Consider the following 22334-nt stretch of genomic DNA (forward strand, 5'->3'; position numbering starts at 1 on the left):
ACACAGAAGTCCCCCTCCTCGCAATATGCGGCGCTGTCCCGACACGTGGCGCGCTACTAGCCCGCTTCTCCCCACCGGGTACTCGGCGCTCAGTGCTCGCCCCGAGCGGACGTGCGCAACGAGAGCTCCGCCGAACTCTGAGAGCCGCCTGTCATCGCCGGGCGAACTTTGGCCCGCCGCACTGCGCCTCGCCTAAACACCGGCGGCCTCGGTCGGCCCCAACACAGGGACCCCCGACCCCGCGCCGCACTGCAGGCGCTTCGCCGCCGCCGCCGCTGCCGTGCTCGGCATGGATCCGCCGCCCTCAACAGCTACGACTGCATCGCAGCCTGCGCAATCCACCACGCTGAACCCACAGGGCATGGACTTTGGTGGCGCTTCGCCGGGAGCATTTACCTGCGTCACCCCTTCAGCACCACGGCAGGAAGAGGCCACCACCATAGTTGTGAAGCTGACAGATGGCTTCAACCTCTCCACAGTTACACCCGTCGAGTTGAGCCTACAAATTCGTCGGGCGGCCCACCTTGCCAAGTTCGAGAGGCAGGACACAGTTGTGAAGATTCGGACTGCCCAAAACCTCATCGCCATCGACACGTACCGTGCATCGGCCACCACCAAACTGCTCGCCTTAAAGTCCGTGGATGTCTGCGGAAAATCACACCCTGTGAGTGCGTACTGCGCCAACGACCCACAGAACGCCCGCGCCGTCCTGCACGGTGTACCACTCTCCTTTTCGGAAGATGCCGTACAGGAAGAACTCCTTATTCCGGGCCGAAAAATCCTGTCCTTTCGGCGACTTGGCAAGACGGCGTCTCTCATCATCACGGTAGAGGGGCCTCAAATGCCAAAGAGCGCCATCCTGTTTTCAGCGGTCTACCGGCTTTACCCACCCAAGCCGAAATGCCTTCAGTGCTGGAATTGCTACAGCCTCAAACACAGATCTGATGTCTGCTCCAACGCCTCGACATATTCGTGCTGTAGATCTTGTGGGCAACATTTCCCCCCTGGAACGGACACGTCAACTACTCCTCACGAGTGCGATATGCGCTGCTGCAACTGCGGGGGTGACCACCCGGCTACGGACGCAAACTGCCCACACCGCCGCGCTGCAGAGGAGGCGCTTCGCCGACGCAAACCACCGACGCGGATCGATCCAAATCACCCAGCAGCCCACCACCTCCCACGACCGCCTACTCGAGAAGACTCCAGCGTGCCAACCAGCAACCGGTTTTCGGCACTTGACACCGACCGCAGCCGTAGCCGTAGCCGCAGTCGCAACCAGAGTCAAAGTCACAACCGCAAGCCCAGTCAAAATGGGCCCAAACAAAAACCGAAGCCCGCCCACAAGCAGAAGATAGACTTCAGACAGAGCCAGACAGCTAAATCACAAAGTGATCAACACGATCCGCGCCGTCCTTCGTGGCAGCAACTACCTAAACCCAAGCCTGCTGCTGACAACCCTAACTGGCCTGCGCTGCCCAACCAGCGACAGACGCAGTCTACGCCTTTAAAGGTGAGTGGTACAGCTCTCCCAGAAACTGCCCCCGCTCCGCAGCCCTCCCCATTGAGCTCAGACCTGCTGTCAGAGGAGTTAGATGCACGTATTCGTCGCATCGTGCAACAAGCGATCGAATCTACTATCGCAGCTATAATTACTGAACAGATACAACGCGCCATTCTGACCGCTCTAACCCCCTTGTCAGACCAATTTGCGCAAATTTCCACCCGCCTCCAACATATAGAGGACACTATGCACCCACACAAACGCCCCATCCCCCATAACCCTTCTGAATCACAACATGGCCACTAACTCTACGCAAACACCTCCGATCCCAACCCCACCATCCCCATCTCTCACGATATGGCAATGGAAATGTCGTGGTTTCAGACGCAAGAAACAACATCTCCTGCAACATATGCTATTCATGAAAACAGAACCGGACATTCTTGTGTTGCAGGAGACCCACGGTGCCTTTCCCCTCACTGGCTATGAACATTTTGTTGCTCCTAGTATTACATACAAACAACGGGGCACGTCAGACCCACTCACTCCTACAGTGACGGTGACTTACGTCAAGAGCTCCTTGCCCACAGTCCAACTCGACACTACGCATATGAATACATCGACTACTGAGCACGTGAGCACGAGGACAGACGTTCATGGTCACAGTCTAGATATTTTAAACTGTTATTGGACGCCAAACCAAAATATCTGGCCGTTATCAAGCTACAACCCCTCCCAGCAACGGTTAACAACTCACCATACTGTCCTAATCCTCGGAGACTTCAACTGTCGACACCAGGGGCGTAGCCAGGGGGGGGGCTTATGGGGCTTCAGCCCCCCCCGAAATTTTTTCGTGCTGTCCATGCACCACCGACCAAAGTGAGCTCCGGCGCCGGAAATCACTCTGGATTTTGTCTAGAATGTCTTTTTGACGCTCGAAAAGACATTTAACCGCGAAGATTGCAAACTCGGGCTGGATTTCGTGGCAACGCCCATACACCGGGAGTCACATAACGCCAAGCAGTCCCATCCGAGCACAAAGTTTCAAGGGCGCTTTGATGGTGAGTGGGCTCGCCGCGGCATCTCACTGAGGCCACGGAATCTATGGAGCGCATGGATATCAATTGCGAAACTTTATGGGTATAAATCTCATAAGCTCTTGATGTGAAAGGTGCATTGACATTTCCAAAGTTGTGCTTTAGATTTTCAATTGCGGAACTTTGTGGGTTTAATGTTGTTATAAACATTTGTCGCCAAATGTCTATTGACTTTTCTAAAGTCTTACATCGGAACATACAACGAGACAAGCCAAATCAACACACTAGCAGACGAGTTGACAAACAGGCAGCGAGGTCCAATGAGACGAAGCGTTGGGGTGGTTCATTTGTGCCGTCATGTCACATAAAAAAATATAAACATTTTTTTTTAACCTACGCCAGAACATCCATGTCAAGACACTCAAGCCAGCCAAAGTAAATACGTTCTTATTTATTTTTTCTACTTTGACTTTTATTCGCGAGGACACATTGGGCCTCTTCGATTTTTTTTTTTTGTTCTCGCTACCCCAACCGCGGGCTGCCAGAGCCAACCAGAGCGCATACGTTTTTCTCGTATGGCCCCGACCACCGTGCGGTACACTTTGGTGCGCGTTCGGTTTGCTCTGGCCGAGTGGATTTTCACCGGACAGAGTTTTGGATGTTTTCTGGCTAGCAGACGAGAAAAAAAAAATGGTCGCTCGCCACCATCACTGTGGGGACTCGAAGGATTGCACCGCATTCCTTGAGCGGAACCTTTCCGGAAAGTCTTCTTTCGCCGCTGTAGGATACTGAGCAGTATGCGTATGGTTCTCAGGGTTCTTCTACAACGTACTCCCAGGGTTCTACTAGTACACATAAATACCCAAGAAAGTGGATGGGGAAACGCCGCCGCGGTAGCTCAATTGGTAGAGCATCGCACGCGTCATGCGAAGGTTGTGGGTTCGGTTCCCACCTGCGGCAAGTTGTTTTTTCATCCACTTTAATTTCCATTAATTTACCATTACTTTATTTCAATTATTAAGCACATGCAATTTCCCCTATGTTGTACTTGGTGTCAGTGTTTGTTGGCTTCTCATTATATGACTATATATATATATATATATATATATATATATATATATATATATATATATATATATATATATATATATATATATATATATATATATGTTGGGCCAGTGGCGTAGCCCCCCCCGAACAAAATTTCTGGCTACGCCACTGGTCGACACCCCTGTTGGGGATATGACCAAACATCAGCGCTCGGCCGCAAGTTAGACACCTTCATGTCAAACTACAAAGTCTCTCTCCTAAACGACATTACCACTCCCACCAGACTGGGGAACTCACGTGAGAAGGACACAAACCCTGATCTCACTTGGTCAATCAGCCGCTACAACATTCAATGGGAGAATACCCAAGACACCCTGGGGAGCGATCACACTATTATTGAGATCCGGCTTCCCTTGCGTACACAAAGGCCAAGTCGGACACCCCGCCACAAAACCATCTGTCTCGTTGACTGGAACAAGGCGCGTAAACGACTCGAACTGGATGAGATTAATGAGAACACTGACCCCACAGAATGGACAAACAATGTACTGCAGGTTGTGTCCCAACATGCTTCCCGCATTGCCGCCACAGAGGATCAACCCCAGGTCGACACTCACCTCTTAGCCCTCTGGGAACGACGCCGCAGACTGGTGAGCTGGTGGCGCCGTGCAAAGAATAATAGGACGCTCCACCAACGTATACACACCATAACTCAGGAGAGCCAGGAATACGCTGACCAACTGGCATCTCAACGGCGGTGGCAAACATGTGAAGACCTCAATGGCCAGCTTCACACACCTAGAGTATGGCAAATCTTTCGCACTCTCATGGGCCAAGCCAAACCTCGCTATGCCCTCCAAGGATATCAAATGCAGACCGGGCGCTCCACAGGAGAAATTATCCAAGAACTGCGATAGACATTTTACCCGGAGTTCAACCCACCACCACTTGCACCCTTTCCGCAATCGCCAACTAAGCCAGAAGGGATTGACTCCGCATTCACACTCCAGGAGCTGCGGTCAGCACTCATGCAGCTCCGACGAAATGCGACTCCGGGTCCGGATCAGATAACATACACCATGCTCCGCAACTTACCCGAAAACCACCAGAAGCACCTTCTACACCTCATTAACCATGCATGGGAGACGGGGAACATTCCACAGTCATGGAAGAAACCTTTAGTTATTTTCCTCCCCAAACCTGGCAAACCTTCCAACACGCTTAAAAACCTTCGACCGATATCCCTCACATCATGCGCGGGAAAATTGATGGAAAAGATGGCCCTGACGAGACTAGAATGGCACCTTGAGAGCCAGGGCCATCTCCCAGACACACTCATCGGCTTCCGCAGGCACGTATGCGCTCAAGACGTGGCCCTGCAAATTACCACAGATGTCTACGATCACCCTAGCTCGGCACAACTCCGGACAATTGTAGGCGTGGATATCAAACGTGCCTTCGATAACGTCCTGCACCAAGCCATCATTGACAACCTAGCAGCCACCAAACCCGGAGAACGCATGGTTCGCTAAGTCTGCGGCTTCCTCAGTGCTAGGCAAGTGCGCTTCTTGGGTCCGGACACCCAGCCATCCATGTGCTTCCCTATAAACCGAGGGACGCCACAAGGTTCCATTCTGTCACCGACTCTCTTCAACTTGGCGATGAAGGACCTCCCCGGAAAGCTCAACCTCGTTGCAGGTTTACGCCATGCAATATACGCTGATGACATCACACTTTGGTGTGCCACCGGAAACCCAGGCGAACAGGAAGCCACACTTCAAACCGGCTTAGACATCGTCGACACCTACATACACCAGCTAGGCCTCACATGCTCCCCTGAAAAATCAGAGTACATCGTCGTACTGAATTCCTCTACGCGCAAAGCAGCTGCTGAACGCGCCCACATCACCTTGACTATGACCGGAGAACCTATCCCGCGCAGAAAATCCGTCCGCATCCTTGGATTTCTGTGGCAAGAGAATGGACGTAGTGCGGAGTGGCTACGGCGTATTCTCCATCAGGCAAGTCAGGTCATACACATGATGACACGCGTAAGCAAGCGCCACACAGGCCTGCGTGAACACGAACTCCGTAAAATTGCTGAGGCAGCAATCTACTCCCGAATCCTCTATGGCCTTCCATACGTTGCACTTACACGCACCCAGACCAAACGACTCGAGGCTTCTTTGCGAAGATGTCACCGCATTGAAATGGGTGTTCCCAGGTACACCCGTAGCATCGATGTTGAACGCGCAACCCTGCACAACACCTTGGATGTGAAGGTCCAAGCACACCGGGAGTCTCAGCATCTCCGTCTGAGCACCTCGTCCAAAGGACGCGCCATCCTGCGAATGTTGGGACATGACACTTCACCCCTTCCACCTCTTTCCATCGACCCTCCACCATGGATAACTATCCCTCGAATCGAAGTCCGACCGATACCCCGGAATATGCACTCCGAACGCAACGCAGGCAGGCGACAGGCGCGGGCGACCCATCTAACTGACCCAGCGCATGACACCTACTATGTTGACGCCGCCTTCTCGCCGACCGCATCCAAGACGGCAGTCATCGGCCCTCAGGGTGACATCACTCGTTGGCATAGCGGAGTACCGTCTCCAACCGACGCCGAGATCCTTGCCATATCGGAAGCCATTACTATTCCCCCTCACTCCACGCCAACCATAACCGTTCGCTCAGACAGCCAGCAAGCCCTTCGTTCTTTCGCAAACAACCTACTTCCCTGTCATATTGGGGCATCCCTCGCGCTACACATGCAACAACATCCCTCACTACACGTCCTCTTGGAGTGGGTGCCGGGCCATCAGGGGATACCGGGAAATGAGCGTGCTCATTCCCTCGCTCGCGAGTCTACAATACCGAGCGCTCCTATTCCATGGCCTGACACCTATTGCGCCAGAATGCACCGCGCTGAACACCGCAAGCAAAGCCACGCTATAGGCTCCGCGAACTGCGCTCGTCTGCATGTACCCTTCCGGCCCCCGATCCCTCCTTCACCCGCCGCGACAGTTCCCTAATTCGTCAGGCTCAAACTCTAACATTGGCGAATGACGCCATGCAACACATTATTGAACAACGCCGCGGCCACCCGGCATGCCCGGTGTGCGGCGGCTATCCCGACGTTCGCCACACGTACTGGACCTGCCCCCGTGCACAGTCCTCGCCTTACTATCTCCCCACCTCTTCCCTGAGCCCATCTATTCCTTACTGTTGGGAGAGCTGGACCACTCCGCCTGAACCCCACCAAGCCGCTTTTTGGTCGCTCCTTGTGCAACACATAAGGCACGTCCAGGGCGCCACCACACCCCCCGCTCCGGGTGCAACTACATGATCACACGGCACCGAAACGGCGGACGGCACGGACGAAGAGCCGTTTCAAATAAAGTTTTATTCATTCATTCATTCCCCGCCGGTGCGGGGATGGCACAATACCCTTGCGTTTAATAAGTTTTCTCGCTCTCTCCCCTTCCAATTTCCAGCGTGCGTCACTCAAACCCTCGTGTTGAGGCAAAGCCACCTAGATTTGGTTTAGGTGACGCGTCTCCTCTTTCCGTTCACAGCGCGATTCCTAGGTGCAGCGTTCGATGCGCGACGTTTCTGCCGTGATCGCTGCGCCGTAGCGCGTCTGATGGGAAAGCGTCCCCTGCGATGTGTGCTGAGCTGCTTCCCAGGAGTCATGCGTCTGCGTGGTGCTCGCAAGCGAAATAGTATGCTTCGCATAATAGAGGACGATCCCATCGAGGCGTCACCCCCATGATCGCGTCCGCCTTCATGGGGCGTCGTGGCCCGGCTGTCCGTGCCAATCACGACGCTTGGCTCGCGTAGATCGTTTCTCCCTCCGAGACACCGAGTTTGGTTCGTTCCGCTTGCTCAGGCGCACGTTTCGTTGCGTCGCCGAACGCTGCGTTGCTCGGCGCTCACAGCGTGATTGGTGGGTGCAAAGTCTGATGCGGGTCTCCTCATAAGTGATCGCTGTGACGTAGCGCATTGTTTTACACCCCTTGGCGATGCGAACGGGGTGCGATAACGCTATCGCGTTGCACTTTTGAAGGCGAAGCTTAAGCGTCATCCAATTTTTTTTTCTCTCTGGAAGTGCTGCTCTGGATTACGCGGCACTGATTTCAAGTACTATGAATGCGCAGTTAGTGCCATCGTGACGCGTCCGAGTCAAGGCGACATAACAGGTTTGTGCGTGACCGTAGGTGCGACAACCGAATGAAAGCGGCTTTATATATATATATATATATATATATATATATATAACAAATATGTTGGTTTTATTCGCGAAGACGTTCCAATACGAGGAAGCTGTTCGTACAATAAGAAAGAAAAGCCAGGCTCAACTCCTGTTGACACTTCTGATTGGTTTGTCAACCATGTGCATGTGCATAAGAAGTGTGGTTTTACAGGAATAAATATTGGTAGAAGTATTCAAGAGCATTTTGTTTGTGTATTAAGCTTGGTCTGCCTTAACGGGCCCAAATTTCAAAGCCATATATGCTTTTCGAAATGCAGACCGCCACAAGACTCAGCGAACACACATAATCGCGACTAATTCCAGCGGTAACGCCTGTTGGGGCGGCCAAATCGATAGGTGCCAAGCGTCTCAACACACTGGCTTGCCCGCGAGAAAGTGTGTTCTATGCCGCTTACCGAAGCGTGCGTCCGTGGCGTAATGGTTTATACAGGTTGTCCCACGCAACTTAAGCCAAACAAGAAAATATGCAAATGTCACGTAGCTGGACTGAACCAATGTAATGCGGTTTGCCGTTGCTTGGAGATATTCAATTTCTTTTATTCCACCTAATTACATAACTAGTTTATATTAATTAATCAACTTCTCCAATATTATAATTAGATGAAACGTATCAATTAGAAAATTGTAGAGTGACATGACAAACAACAGATACAGCTTTCTGTTGCTCTGCACGTGCTTCATAAAAATAATTTTCCGACCGTGAAAGAAGCCCATGAATACACGCATAGTGCCTCGAGCGGCCAGTCGCATGGCCATTTTGCGTGTTTAAGAACAACAAATGAATAAACAAATGTTTTTCAAAGAAAAATCATGTTCTAAAGTTTAATGCGTGACTGGCAAGAGAGAGAGAGAGCAAGGACAGGAAAGGGAAGGAGGTCAATCACACGAGCACCCGGTTTGCTACCCTACACTGGGGGCGAGGGAAAGTGCAAACAACACAATGTTCCAGCAGAGGTGCCTAAAGTTAAGGCAGTCGCTGACACCCAAAGTCTTCATCGTACATACTGGTCTCCTCGTCAGAAGTTGCTGTGTCCTTTCCTAGTCTGACTATGACTGTTTGTTGCTTGTCCAAAATGACGGCAATAATGTGGTCCTTTTCTCACATGTTCTATTCTTTCTCAGTGACATGTTTTACATTGTTCTTCTACTTCTGTGGACTCACTTGTGCTATGGCATCTGCAACATGTTCCTTCAGCTCTTGCATTTTGAATACCCGGTTCGCAGAAACCACAGAACGCTTCATGTCACTCCACACACTCTATATGGAGTTGAGCTGGCAGTAATATGGTGGTAACCCTAAAATGAGGTGTCCAGCAGCAGCAATACAGTTTACACGGTATGTGTTGCCATCAACTTTGACAGTCGCAATAAGATTCAGAAACTCTGCCTTTATCACATCGTTATTCTAAGAAAGCCCATTTTGTGAAATCCGCGCCTGCATTTCTTTTTTAAGGCTACTCATGTGGGGAACTTGTTCTTGCTTCACCGTGTAGTATGGCAAATTGTCCAGGACTATCACACTGTCCTAGAGAAGGCGTAGTAATAGTGTTTCTTGGAACCACTTTTCATAGTGGGGCCAGTCCATCTCTTCATGGTAACGCTCTGTGCCCTTTCTCGCTTGCAATTTTACCCTGGCACTTTACGCAAAGCCATTATTGTTCCCGCAGTGCGTTGCAATCAATCGGAGGCCCTTACCATCTCAGCTCTGCAGAGAGAGAGAGAGAGAGAACCCTTTAATGAAAGACAGATATTTTGCAGGAAGACATCGCAGACATGCTACTCTGCGTGGGAAAGGGAATTGGGGAGAGAAAAAGAGAATGAGAGAGGTGCAAAAGAAGAATAAGGAAAAAAAAAATTGGCATCGAATTTTCGGACTCATGGGCTGCGGCGTGCTATGGTAAAGTCCTTCGGTGTATGCACCATCCCACAATGAGGTGACAGAATTCGTTGCGGGAAATGTGTATGAGGGTCACAGAGTAGAATTAAAGTTTCTGGACTTGACCAATATTTTCTAAGTATGTGAATAAAAAGTTCGTTGCACACCTGTGTTCTGTGAGGCAGGATAAAGGGCCTAAGACACAGTCAAATGACAGAGGTCTCTGTGTAAGCGAATGCATGCAATGTTTTTAGAACGCACGCTCGTCGGCATACGCTCGACACTCAAACAGGATGTGCTCTACGGTTTCAAATGAGCCACAGTTTGGGCTCTGCAGGCCAACTGAGAGACCATTCCTCTTTGCTTCTTCAGCTGTTTTCCTCCTCTCGTCGACCCACACCTTATCTGTCCTTTGAGCTACGTTAACCCACGTTTCGTGAAGGTATGAAAATGGTCATACATTGACGCCGCAATTTTTTTATTTGCCGCCAGTTCTTGAGGCGAGTCATTGAACTATGTTAGTGTAGTCTCAATAAGAAGGGCGTTGCGGTACCATTTCTTAAAACGAAAAGCTGTCTTCATGAGCATGCGATGCATTGTTACCGGTGAAATTAAAGGCAGCGTTTCATGATCGTTGAAGTGAGAGGCAAGCTGTAGCGCGGTGGGTATTTCGTTCCTCTTGAAATAGTCATGCCCTACTTGCCGCTTCTCGCTCAAGTGGAAATCGTCGAGCTTTTTTTTTCCGTTCGGGACATGGGCATAAGGGAATGGATATGTCAACGTTCTTTAGCTATCTGCCCCCTTTCAGTATGTTCTATTGGGTAGGTGCCCGAATAGACAAGCAGTACAACACGCAAGACTTGAAGGAGTCGGCTGCACAAAATTGAAGACGGCTGTCACAGAGAAGGGAAGAAGTGGGCATCAAAAACAGCCGAGTGTGGCGAAAGTAGTAAAGCAGACGAAATGGGGCCCGAACACTGATTGAATAGGGAGTGTTGATCTACGGAGATGTGCAATAGTCGGCAACAGATAATTGAAGATGTCGGCTACAAGAAGTGAAGAAGGAGTTGGGAACCGAGGTACCTGTTCAGAAGCCTCAAGCGAAAAAATCAGACTACAGCGTGCATTATTGCGCGAAGGGCGTTTTGCTAAATAGAAGTGAAGAAAGAGTTTAGTAAAGACATTTCAGTAAATATAAAAGAAAGCTACGTTTTTAAGGGATTCTCACATATGTGAGGGATCTGCCGATTTTGACTGCGAAGGATTTCTTTGCCTAATTTTTGGCATATTGCGGTAGGTAGCTAACTAGGGAGGTAGGCTCATGTGCCTCCTTACTTTAATAAAAAGGAGAATCGGAGGACGCCTAAGCTTCGCCTTCAAGAGTGGAACGCGACAGCATTCAAAGATCCCTGACCACAATGTCCCTAACTGCTCCTCACGCTTGCCGGCAACTGTATCTTATGTATTGGTAATGTTTACCGGGAAACGCTGGCGCGGAACGCTATCCACGAAGGCGAGATTTCGGTAGAAATGCGGCTGCTTGCGTGGGCCGCGGTGCGGCGGAGGCGAGCACCACCTGCAGGTTTCGCAGGGAACCAGGCGCGCCGCTCCGTGGCCTCGCAGATTCGAGCGCGCCGGCGCACAGGCGAATTGCGGACGCCGTGGCCTGTCTATGAATTGTAGAAACACTGGAAAAAGGATCTGTTTGGCTTTCCACGTAACATAATTGTTTTTTCGTATATTGAAATTACAATATGAAGCTATCATGTCTGTAGGTTGTGTGTAAGTCGTATTTCAGGATTTTTCTGATGTATTTTACTTTGATAAATTTAATTAGTTGAGTAACCTCATTGCCCTACGCGGAGGGTCTGCGTGGTTCGGTATGCGTGGTTGGATGTGCGTGGTTCGGAACGATTTTTGCCGGAACGATGGTCGCCAAGAGACACCGACGCCGGATTTTCTGCGACACGGGGAGTTAAAATAATGTATGACCGGCGGTGGAATCGAACTTCTGTCGTCGAGCACAAGCCCCGGTGCTCTGACTATCAGGCTACGATCGCTTTTTTTTTTCGTTATTGCCTTTCTTGGGAGCCATTGGGCTCCCATGAGTTAATTGACGCACAGCTACAATTCTGCCGATGTTTTCATTGAAGTATAGCCTTGTCGGTTTCACATCCATGTCAACATTGGTCAGCGTTCTTGAACTGCTGTCATAGATGGCGAAGTGCTGTGAAGGCTCAAGAGCATAGTGAGGTCTCGATCGCACCCACACTGGTATCGTTAAAAAGCCAGCCAGCTCTTTGAAACGTTCGGCGCGTGCGCCTCGTGCCACTTCTACAGCCGAGCTGTATATGGCTAGCCGATTCGTCCGTCCGTCCGTCCGTCCTTCTCATGGTCACCTGTACGCCGAAAGCTCCTCCGGTGCAACCCCACGCGCATGCGCGAAAAAGAAACAAAGGAAAGGCGCGCGATTAGCCAATACCACCTAGATAGCACAAGGCCTGTTTACTCCGATCAGTGACGTCACGTTACCTGGGCCAAAATTTCCATTGACAAGGCTGGTGTGATGAAAGCGGTGACGTCAAAATCACAGTTGCTTACTCGGGAGCATCCCCATTAGATTCTATGGCAGTCGGGCCAGGTAACATGGCGTCATGGATCGGAGTGAAAAGGCCTTGTAATATTTAGGTGACATTCGATTAGCTGCGCCAGTAGTGACGTCACTGCTCTCCGTCGCAACCGAGCGCGCGCGCGTGCGTTGGAGTTTCTATCCGGCTCCGAAATGGGTAGGCCACGTGTCCTGCGTACTTCTCAGGAGCAGGCAGCTTTCGATCTTGGGCTCAAGAAGACGCTGTGCAGCCGAGCGCAAACAGCCACTGCGGAGCGAGGATCCGGCAGTCTACCAAGCCGCTCTTTATTGAACCGTCGGGATTAAAGTAGTGATAAACACCATGCGCACGTTTCAACTGCGTTGGTTAACCATCTGCACGGAGTGCTTGGGCGGCGATGTTTTTCGTCGTCTTTCTTTTTGAGAGCTGCGCGTGCTTTAGGTTAGGAAGTCCCACGCTACATGTTAATTTGAAACGTCCCACATCATTTAACTTATGTTTAGTTGCCGAAGTTGACCTCTCGAAATATTAACTTAATTTGCACGTTACTTCCCACCGTGCGGGTATACGGCACTATTTCTTTAACCCGTCAGACTTAGGCATCCGTCATCAGATGATCATTATGTCGAATTGGTAACATACATGTCTGTCGACTTGCAGGTATCGACTAACCAGTTGCGTTTTGCACGAGAGCCACTTACTAAGCCCTAGTGCAATAATGTTTGCCTATTGCGCTTTCGCTGCAGCTAAATGGAAGCGCTGCGTCTTTCGTGGCTGGCAATCGTCATGGCTGTCGTCGTTGTGAACCTGGACAACGTGGCGACGAGGCACGCGGGTGTAGAGCGCAGAGACGTGAGCGGCGCTGGTCGCGCAGGAAAGTGCAGGGACAGGCATAAGCATCGCCCTGACGACGGAAACAGGAAGGAAGGCGGGTCAAGCGGATCTGGTGGGTCGGGTGGTGGTAAGTATACGTCGTCCCCTGGCTATGCAACATATAATTAAAAGCTGAATGCAAGTAAGTCTCAGTTTGGTTAAATTTGTGATAATTTAACAAATACACTCCAGAAGACGGTTATAGCGCCGAAAAAACACAACACACAGCAAACGAGACGGGACAGGCGCGCGTTTGCTGTGTGTTGTGTTCTTTCGGCGCTATAACCGTCTTCTGGAAACATGCACCAACTAGCCCCCGAACAAGTATTACTCGGTAACAAATACACAAATACTGTCTACTACTAAGGCTGCATCGACAAAGCTGCGGGGCTGGCAATTGAGTATTCTTCGCATTAGCAGCCTTTAACTAGTACCTAAAGAGACAACGCGCGCACCTGGTGGTTAGCAGATGATATATTAAAAGGCCCCAGCACGTTGCCTCAGAGATTATATTGAGCGTGCTGCAGGCGGCGCTAAATTGGGCACCGCAATCTCAGAGGCCAAGCCGAGGAGTCGCGCGTTCCGAGTCATGCGTTACTTCCGGCGAGCGGTAATGGCAGCGTTATTATTATTTTTATCTGTTTTGGGGTAAATAACGACTTTGTCTTTATTTGAAAGTTTGCCTTGCGGCAGAAAACGTTTGCAGGCTCAATTTATATATGCGTGCGTAGAAGAAGAAACTTTATTTAAGAATAGTCCGGCAGTTCTTGCTGTGGTGGCCCCAGGCGGCGGCTCGAAGACTTTGGACTCGGGCGGCATCTTCGGCTTGCCGGACGGCCCAGAGCTAGTCTGCCAGCTGTGAACTTTTGATAGCCGCCTTATTTGTTTTGTTTTGTTATTACTGTTTGTTATTATTATTTGTTATGCGTGCATAACAAATAATTTATTCTACCAGCCTTTTCTGACAGATCCACTCGTATAATAAAAGTAAAATTTACAATAGAGGTTGCGGATCTACACTCTATGAACATAGGCTTCTCACGTGTCCCGAATTTCATTGTGGTTGGCCAGGAAATGGAAGAGTTACTCAAAGAGCTCGCATCTGAGTACAGTGGAGAGGAGAATCTGTTATGCCTTGCATGTAAAAGAGTAAGGTAAAATTTACCACCCATATGAAGGACACTTTAGAGTTAGACCCATCACATATAAGAAAAATTCGAGAAAATTTCTGAATTAAAAAAAAAAAACTCGAGTGTCGAGTTTACAACTTTGCGACTCAGCCCTAGTACGATATCACAGTTTTGTAGACTGCACCTATTGAGATGTCGGAAGCGGACAGAAAAGATGGAGAGAGAATAAAAAAAAGAACCAGAACCTGTTCGCCAGGAGCGGAGTCTTTTCTCTGGTTAATCAGAAAAAGTCTCGTTTTCTACACTGGACACCGGGTAAAGGGATTTAAGGAGACGTGAAGGGAGAAACACGAGTGTCGAAACGGAAAACGAAGCACGAAATTCAAGCGGCATCTGTCACTTTCACAGCTTATCTTGAAGGCCACTAGTCCCACGGGACCGATCAGCGGTGTACTGCGGTTGCCTCTATAACGATCCCGACGTCCATTGTGAGCAATGTCCACGGATATTTAGCTCTGACTGTGGCCGCACTCGACAGCCGACCTCCTACCGAGGCGTGCAAAATTTACATCATATGCGGCGACCTGAGGTGTACTAGTAACTTGTGAGTTGGACTCTTGCAAAGCTCTTCTAAAATATTGGAACAATTTCACAGAAGCTGTGAACTCATACATCCCATTTTTCTACTTGACATGCTCTAACAGATTCAGTTTTACGGAACTGCAGGAGGCATACGTTTATGCTACTGCATTACGGATTTGTAAACATTGCGCTTCAGTTTTCTTCAATGTTGCAGATTCACTGCTATTGTGGAAAAGCCTTTGAGGCCCCAATTTTAATTCTGCTTACCTAATTAATTCGAAGCTGTTGAGAAGTTGTGTAGTGTGAATATTTTTTTGAATTCCACATGTGTTCGAATAGGGAAGTCTAAGTTTGCCCCGAGTTAAACTGAAGAAATGGGGAAGTTCAGTAAGAAGAACGTCGGGAAACTGCAGAAAAAAAGAACTGCAAAATGGTTGTTTGCGAGGCTTGTTGGTATGACGGCCTAATACAGCAGACAGGGTCAAAACGGGACAAAAGATTAAAAGGCGAAAACCGCAGCACGTATATCATTGGTTTTCTAAATATTTTGTTCCGTTTTTTTTTTTCGCCGTTTGCCGTATCGCGTGAATCCGCAGCATCTTCCTATTGAGAGATCAGGCCGTCATTTCTTTGGCTTCCGCTTGCGTTGATTGTATAGTCAACGAACAAAAAAAGAAAGGCCACAGTTGAGCAGATAAGACCTTTCACAGGAAAAAAAAGTCAAATACATTTTTTATGCCTACTTCTTATGCGCATGGAAGCGCCAAGGTCATCCGTGACAGCTCAGTACTGTATACGCACGTCATATCAAGTTTAGCGCTCACGGTTAAGCTTACCGCACGGCGTACACTATATACTGTATCAAAGAGGTCACATAGTTTACAATAAAGCGAGCTCTAAAATATAGTGCCTGTCTTGCTTCTTGTAACCCATTGTTGTTTTTACTTAACTTTTAGTTGTTTCCCGGGCTTCATTTCGTGATATTCTTAGTGAGAATAGTACCGAATACAGTTACTAGTATACGACGCATTTCACATGCGAGAGCCATCTCAAAAAGGAAACTTAATAGATCTTCTATAATTGCAAGTCACCGTGAGCAAGAACAACGGTGGTAATTTGCCCTTCATGCACACGAACAGTCGAGAAACGGGAGGAAAGCCACCGAGGTAGCTCAATTGCTAGTTCATCGAAGGCATTACGTTGTCATTTCAGCTCTCGGCGGCGGCAAGTTGTCTTTTCTTTCACACTCATTTCCCTTTTCGTTATTATTTGATATTACAGTAAAAAACAGGTATTTCACTGTGTTTTTCTTGTCTTCATGGTAGCCAGGCTGCAATTACCATAGTTATTCCCCCACATCCGGCCATAGCCAAATACTGTAAGGAATTCGAATAACCGCGTTCAAATAGAATTTGGAATCCTAGAAATCGTTCTTCGATAGTTACATAATCCGATTGAATAACTTAGTGTCAGTATAAATAATACGACTATCCCGAGAATCATGCGACCACAAAAGGGTAGTTACACACACAAGCCGTGTGGGCGCCGCCTACTTCCGCATGCATTCCATAGATGTGCGCATGCGCGTACGTTTTGTCGTCGTGTGGCTTGCCCAAGGATCTCATTTACTTTTGTGCACCAACTGGCCCAACAGCATGATCTTCCTAATCACTTGAGGCGTATCCGAAATTTGGATCGTTCAAACACTACCACCATCATCAAAGTCCCTCCCCCCTCTCCCCTCCCCCCATCTCTCTCCGTCAATACTAGTTGGGGGCGCCGGAGAACCGTGGTACATGTCAGACGACAGTCAAGAGGAGCAGGTGAAGCTCGATCGTGACCGGGAATTTCGCGAGAAGGAACGCTCCAGTGCGAAGCAAGCGCCTCTGGTGTGCTTCTTACGAGGGGACGGCTTCACGCACACCGGCGCCATGCGCTTCCCCCTGAACACCATACCCAAGAACAAGTGCACGCACATCGTGTACTCGTACCTGGAAACCGACAACAAGACCGGAAATCTATTATTTCGTAAGAAGGGCCTGCACGAGGAAAAGGGTGAGTGAGCCACATTTGCGTTTTACTTAATTCACACCTTCATTTTCTTGTTATTGCTTTTCTTTTCGCTTCCTCTTGCCTTTTAATCCCTTTAATCCATTCTCCCATTATGGGGTAGCTAGCCAGATACCTGCCTGTATTTTTGGCTCATTATTATATCTTTCAATATGTTGCTCTCACCCTCACTCGTACGTTCGCTCATAAGTCAAGGCGCTTATCAGGCAGCAAATTTAAAACACATTTTATGATCGTACTTGTGCGTTCTCATTCTTCAGCATAATTTCTCTTACTAAAAGGAAAGTAAAATAAAGAAGCTGCACAGTAAAGAAAACTGAAGATTTCACTCGTTATGTTTTTTCTTAATGCAGCTCTACTGAGGAAGCTGGCCTCAATGAAAAACAAAAGGCGACATCTGAAGGTTCTTTACAGCTACGGTGGTGGGGCACACTGGAGCAGCCTGCTCAACCGACTGCGCTCGGACAAGGACATGAAGAAGCTGATCAAGGAACTCGACATGTTGCTGAGAGAAAAGCGACTGGACGGCATCAACTTTCACCTCGAAGGACCCGGCCCTTCTAGCTGCAGCAAGAACGACGCTGACAGAGTCTTACAGTTCATCAGGGTGATTACAGCGAAAGCCATCGCCATTCTTGCTCGTTTAAGAAAGAGCGGAAAGTTCCCAGCGTAACCGCTAGCCAACTTTTTAAAACTTTAGCGCAAAAGCGGCGTCCTGTTGGGTGTGTTTGTGTCATCTGCCGTAGGTCGGTGGATCGAGGGGAAATTAATTTTAAACAAGTGGCATGTCACCTCTAGACGAACTGTATTTAATGCCGTAAAAAATGGGTGCTACGGCGAGCGAACGACTTTTGCAGGAAGCCACGAGTCGTTAGCTGTGAAGCTTGGTACATAGTGTGAGTGAGGGGTTACGAGCGAATAACACAAAGGACTCAACGCGAAAATTTACAGTTAACGTTATTTTCTACTCGCCACGCTGACTCAGTGATAGTGGCGTTCTGCTGCGGAGCGGCAGGTCGTGGGTTTGATTCCCAGCCACGGCGACCGCATAACGATTGGGGCGGGTTTAATAGAAAATGGAAAAGAGCGACGATGAGCAGACATTGGTGATGTCTCCAGTATTGTATTCATTTACTGCGACATCCGCAGGCTCTCGCAGAGGGCACCGCCATCTTCTCGAGAAAATCCCTGTGTTTGGGATGGGCACAACGTCGTCTTTGTCCGCTATAGCATTGTTATTCTTCTTCATATTATTATTATTATTATTATTATTATTATTATTATTATTATTATTATTATTATTTCTTTGGAAAACATATATGCATGTATTGCCTGCTATGGCGATGCATGCACACACGCCACCAGTCTAGCAGCCTTCATGGTGCAGAAGAATCCGCACAAATTGCCTCGCGGAAGTGCTGCGCAGTATAGTTCAGCGGTTTCCGCGTTCGTCTCTGCAGGGCCATCAGTTAGATACCCGGTGGTTACGTGAGGTCCAGTGCCAACGGAAGCTCGCGGAACGATAGATAAAACGACGACACGTAGTTTCTTTGTTGTGTTCTATAGCCTATTTCTTATGAATATATTGAACATGCCTCCATGATCGTTTACGGTAAAATTGTAACAATGTTGATAAAGTGGCAGCACCATGGCACCATTTTCTCTTTCGTAGTCGTTCCCCGTCTGTTCTACACCTCATGTAATGCAACACAAACTAGCCCATCAGTCTATTCTTTCGAATTCCGGTGATTGCCTGAAATTAGTTTTTCCCCTGATTGTTGAAGTGAAGCTGAGCTTGAGGCGGTGATCTGAGAACGACGACGTAACGAAAAAGGTGCACGGTCGGACTTTAGAGCTCTCACAGCTAAACGCTGCTGGAACGAGCTTTGTGTTCGCGTTTATTAAACGCGGCTAGCCAGATCACGTGGGTTACTTCACTGAGGCCTCTCATAGCCTTAGTGGTGCTTTGTGACTTTAAATCGTGCGAAGAAACCAAGCTTACTACCAAAAAGAGGCGTTCACGGAACCAGTAAAACCCATGTGCAAAAGCCGGCCCTGTCAAGCTTTTAGTGACGTTGACAACAATCTCGCCCAGGCATGGTGTGCTGTCCGTGGACGCCCTCCCCAGGAATAAATTCCGTTGAAAGGCGATAGTGCAGCATTTGTCGCTTGATGACTGCTGATACGATTGACAGGAGTGAAGTAGGCCTTACAGCTACTGAAAAGCACCAGTTGAGTTTGATAAAAGACGCCTACTATAGCATAGCGAGCTCTCTCAAATGCGACCATTGCTACTGGGTTGCACAAACGTACTGCCGAACTACGCTTCTCTGAACGCCACGCGGGAGGCCATCTCCGATTTGGTCACGTGCGCACGACAAGGGCGTCATCTTTGCACGCGACACATGAATGATCAATAATGACTTCTTTCCTCTGCACACCATTAAAAATCTTATACGTTCAACTTATGACACAGCTAGTTGAGGTTCTGCTATGTAATCTTGCAATCATTCCCTCGTTCTATTCGTAGTGCGCCCGCCGTGGTCAAATATGGCGGGTGGGGATCGGAATCCTTCTGTCTTGCTGCCCGAGTTTCTTCACGCCATTTAGGGACCCTGTGTGTCGAACGCGTGGGGGCTATAACCGCGACCACGCGTCTGATAAAAACGTTTCAAATTTGAACATGTTATAACACCTGATGAGGACAGGTTTGAGTTTCATGGATTATATACGATGACTAAGATCTTTTGAACGCGGTCGCTTCCGCGGCACTCGAGATACGCTGCCGCTGTGAACGCCAAGGGGTAGGCTCCATTTCGCTCCAGCCGGGTCATGCGCGCGCAACAACTGTGCCGTTTGTGCTCAGGACACATGAATGATCGAATAATGGCTTGTTTTCTCTACACAACGATACGAAAATGTCACGTGTGGCCAATACGGTTGCAAAGGTATAAGCACTAACGCAGTAACACGTTTTCATGACACGCGGTTTTAACAAGCGAACCCCTCTGACCGATTCTATAGATGTTTTACGTAAAAAAAGAGAGAAATGCTACAGTATATTTATTTATTTATTTATTTATTTATTTATTTATTCATTTATAACGGCATACATGCCCATTGAAGGGCATAGAGTGAGGGGGTAACAGCTTCTGCAGAACAGAAAAGAAGTTAGCGTCAAATAAAAAGGTGACAAAACAAAAGGTTACACATAGTACAGTGGAACATCGTTATACAAGGTTATCGAAAAGGCTATTCAGGTTATCACAATACGTTTGACGTGGATGCAATGTGGTCCAGAAGGCTGTTCCAACGTGCAATGGTGCGAGGCAGTGATGATGAGTTATACGCCTGGGTTTGACCACGTATCTGCACGAAACTGAGCGTGTTGTGAAGGCATCGTCACGTGCGCACATGCGCATGAATCGGCAGACAGTGATATTTAGTGATGTAAATATACATGTGAAGCAGACAGAGAAAAGTGATCACGCGGCGAGTTTCCTATGACTGAAGAAATATGTATTTTTTTTTTCATTCCGGTAATGCTAGAAAGATGACCGCAGTTACGAGAGATGAATGTGGCTGTTCTGAGTAGCTTCCAACATGCTGATGAGGTACTCCTGATATGGTGACCACGTGGATGAAGCGAATTCTAGCTGCGGACGAACCTAGGTTAGGTATACTAATTTCAGTGCATTAGATGGTGCGGCGCAAATTTCTACGCAGATAACAAAGAAACTCGGAAGCTTTAAAAGAGGTGCCTGCTACATGCGTACCCCAGGAAAGATAAGGTTTGTACAATAAGATAAGATAAGTTTTGTACAATGAAAAATGACAAATTATGGTGTAATGAAAGCGACAGCGGAAACTGAGTGCGTTTACAACTAAAAAAAGTTAACGTGCATTTATAGGTATTAAGGGAGGGTTTAAAAGTGTAGCGCTTGCTCTCATTTACACTGACCCCGTGCAGCAATTCAACATTATAATGTTTCCTCAACTTTAAGTTGTTATACCAATTCACCTCGCTCATGTGCGTTGCTGTAGCAAAGGAAGCGGGACCCACGTTTTCTTAGCTTCTTCTTCCCAGCCAGCAGCTGCTTTCCCTGAAATATAATGAACATGCTACTGAATGCTTCATATTGCTGTTGCGATTGTAAACGTGCTCATAGGCTTCAGCTACTGCCTGCGAGCACCTTGTAATGTCACACCAGGCTTTAATGTCTACGGGACGAGCCTACCTGCTGCTGCGTGCGAGGTCACAGCCGGGTGGAATTGCGGCTTCACTTAAATGAGGCTGAAGTACAAAAAACACTCGTCTGCTCATATTTGGGTGCATGTTAAAGAGCCCCGGGTCCTCAAAATCAACGTGGAACCCGTCAATGCCACCTCTATAGCAGGCCCAGCGTTGCTATGGGAGGCTAAAACTCAAGAAAAATCAGCGAGAGAACGATCGTGGAAGTTGTTCTGAATGTCATGTAGTTCTTTTACAAAACATGCTCCATGTCTGGGTCTTGCTCTGACAGGAATTCCGGCTGACGGTAGCCGACCACGATGTCCTGCTGACGATGCAGCTTCCCGCCTGCCGCGATTCCAAGTGTGACCATGTGCAAAAGAAAGAACTGGCCCGGTAACTATAAGCATTTACACTTCGGAATGCTTTCGCGTATGCAGTTTATTGTGAAACTCGCTGTTGACAATTTTCTGACGCGGCGCGATAGCTTTTCCCGCTGAGGTGGGCCGTAGGAGCCGGTGTAAACCAACTGCACAATTCATTGATCATTGGAGGGCCAGTTCCTTATGAAGGCCGTACACGTTTGTTTTGGAGCTCGGGATAACAGTAGCCGGGATGATCATTCTAAGCCCCACTTACAGGTTGAAACAAAGCCTGAACTCGATGAGATGTCGGCCATCGGTCCCCACGGAAATGTATATTTCTTTCCGCTAGACACGACGCAGGTAATGCGATTGCGGTTCGTTATGGAATGTTTTTTTTTTACATTTAAACGCAGAGTAGAAGACAGTGAATTTCCCAAGCGTGTATTGGTCATTTACAACCATATTCCGGCCGAGCGGATAGGAAGCCTACACGTTGAACCGACTTATGTGCCCTCCTCCATATAGTCTGTTTTGTGCTGACTTTTTTTGTAGACGACAGGGTACCTTTTGAGGGGATGCCAGCAAGACACACATAACAAAAGAGACTCACACAGGAAACGCTTCAAATCTGAAAAAAAAAACGGTAGCTGGAAGCACGTGATTAGGCATCAAAGAGAGAGGGAGAGAGAGAGAGGGAGAGAGAGAGAGGGAGAGAGAGAAATAAACTT

The 22334-nt window shown here is 48.5% G+C and overlaps 1 protein-coding gene and 1 non-coding gene across 2 annotated transcripts in view; both read left to right on the plus strand.

Annotated features, from left to right (window-relative positions):
• Positions 1-22334, plus strand: part of LOC135916983 (endochitinase-like) — a 31803-nt gene that overhangs the window by 3705 nt on the left and 5764 nt on the right. The window contains exons 2-5 of the mRNA XM_065450420.2: positions 13102-13316; positions 16711-16995; positions 17364-17617; positions 21534-21637. Of these exons, the coding sequence (XP_065306492.2) occupies positions 13106-13316; positions 16711-16995; positions 17364-17617; positions 21534-21637 (854 nt within the window). The 5' untranslated portion in view covers positions 13102-13105. The remainder of the gene's footprint in view (positions 1-13101; positions 13317-16710; positions 16996-17363; positions 17618-21533; positions 21638-22334) is intronic.
• TRNAT-CGU (transfer RNA threonine (anticodon CGU)) lies at positions 3429-3501 on the plus strand. The gene has a single exon. It is a non-coding gene; the product is annotated as a tRNA-Thr (tRNA).

Source organism: Dermacentor albipictus, chromosome 1 (assembly GCF_038994185.2).
Source record: "Dermacentor albipictus isolate Rhodes 1998 colony chromosome 1, USDA_Dalb.pri_finalv2, whole genome shotgun sequence".
NCBI lineage: Eukaryota > Metazoa > Arthropoda > Arachnida > Ixodida > Ixodidae > Dermacentor > Dermacentor albipictus.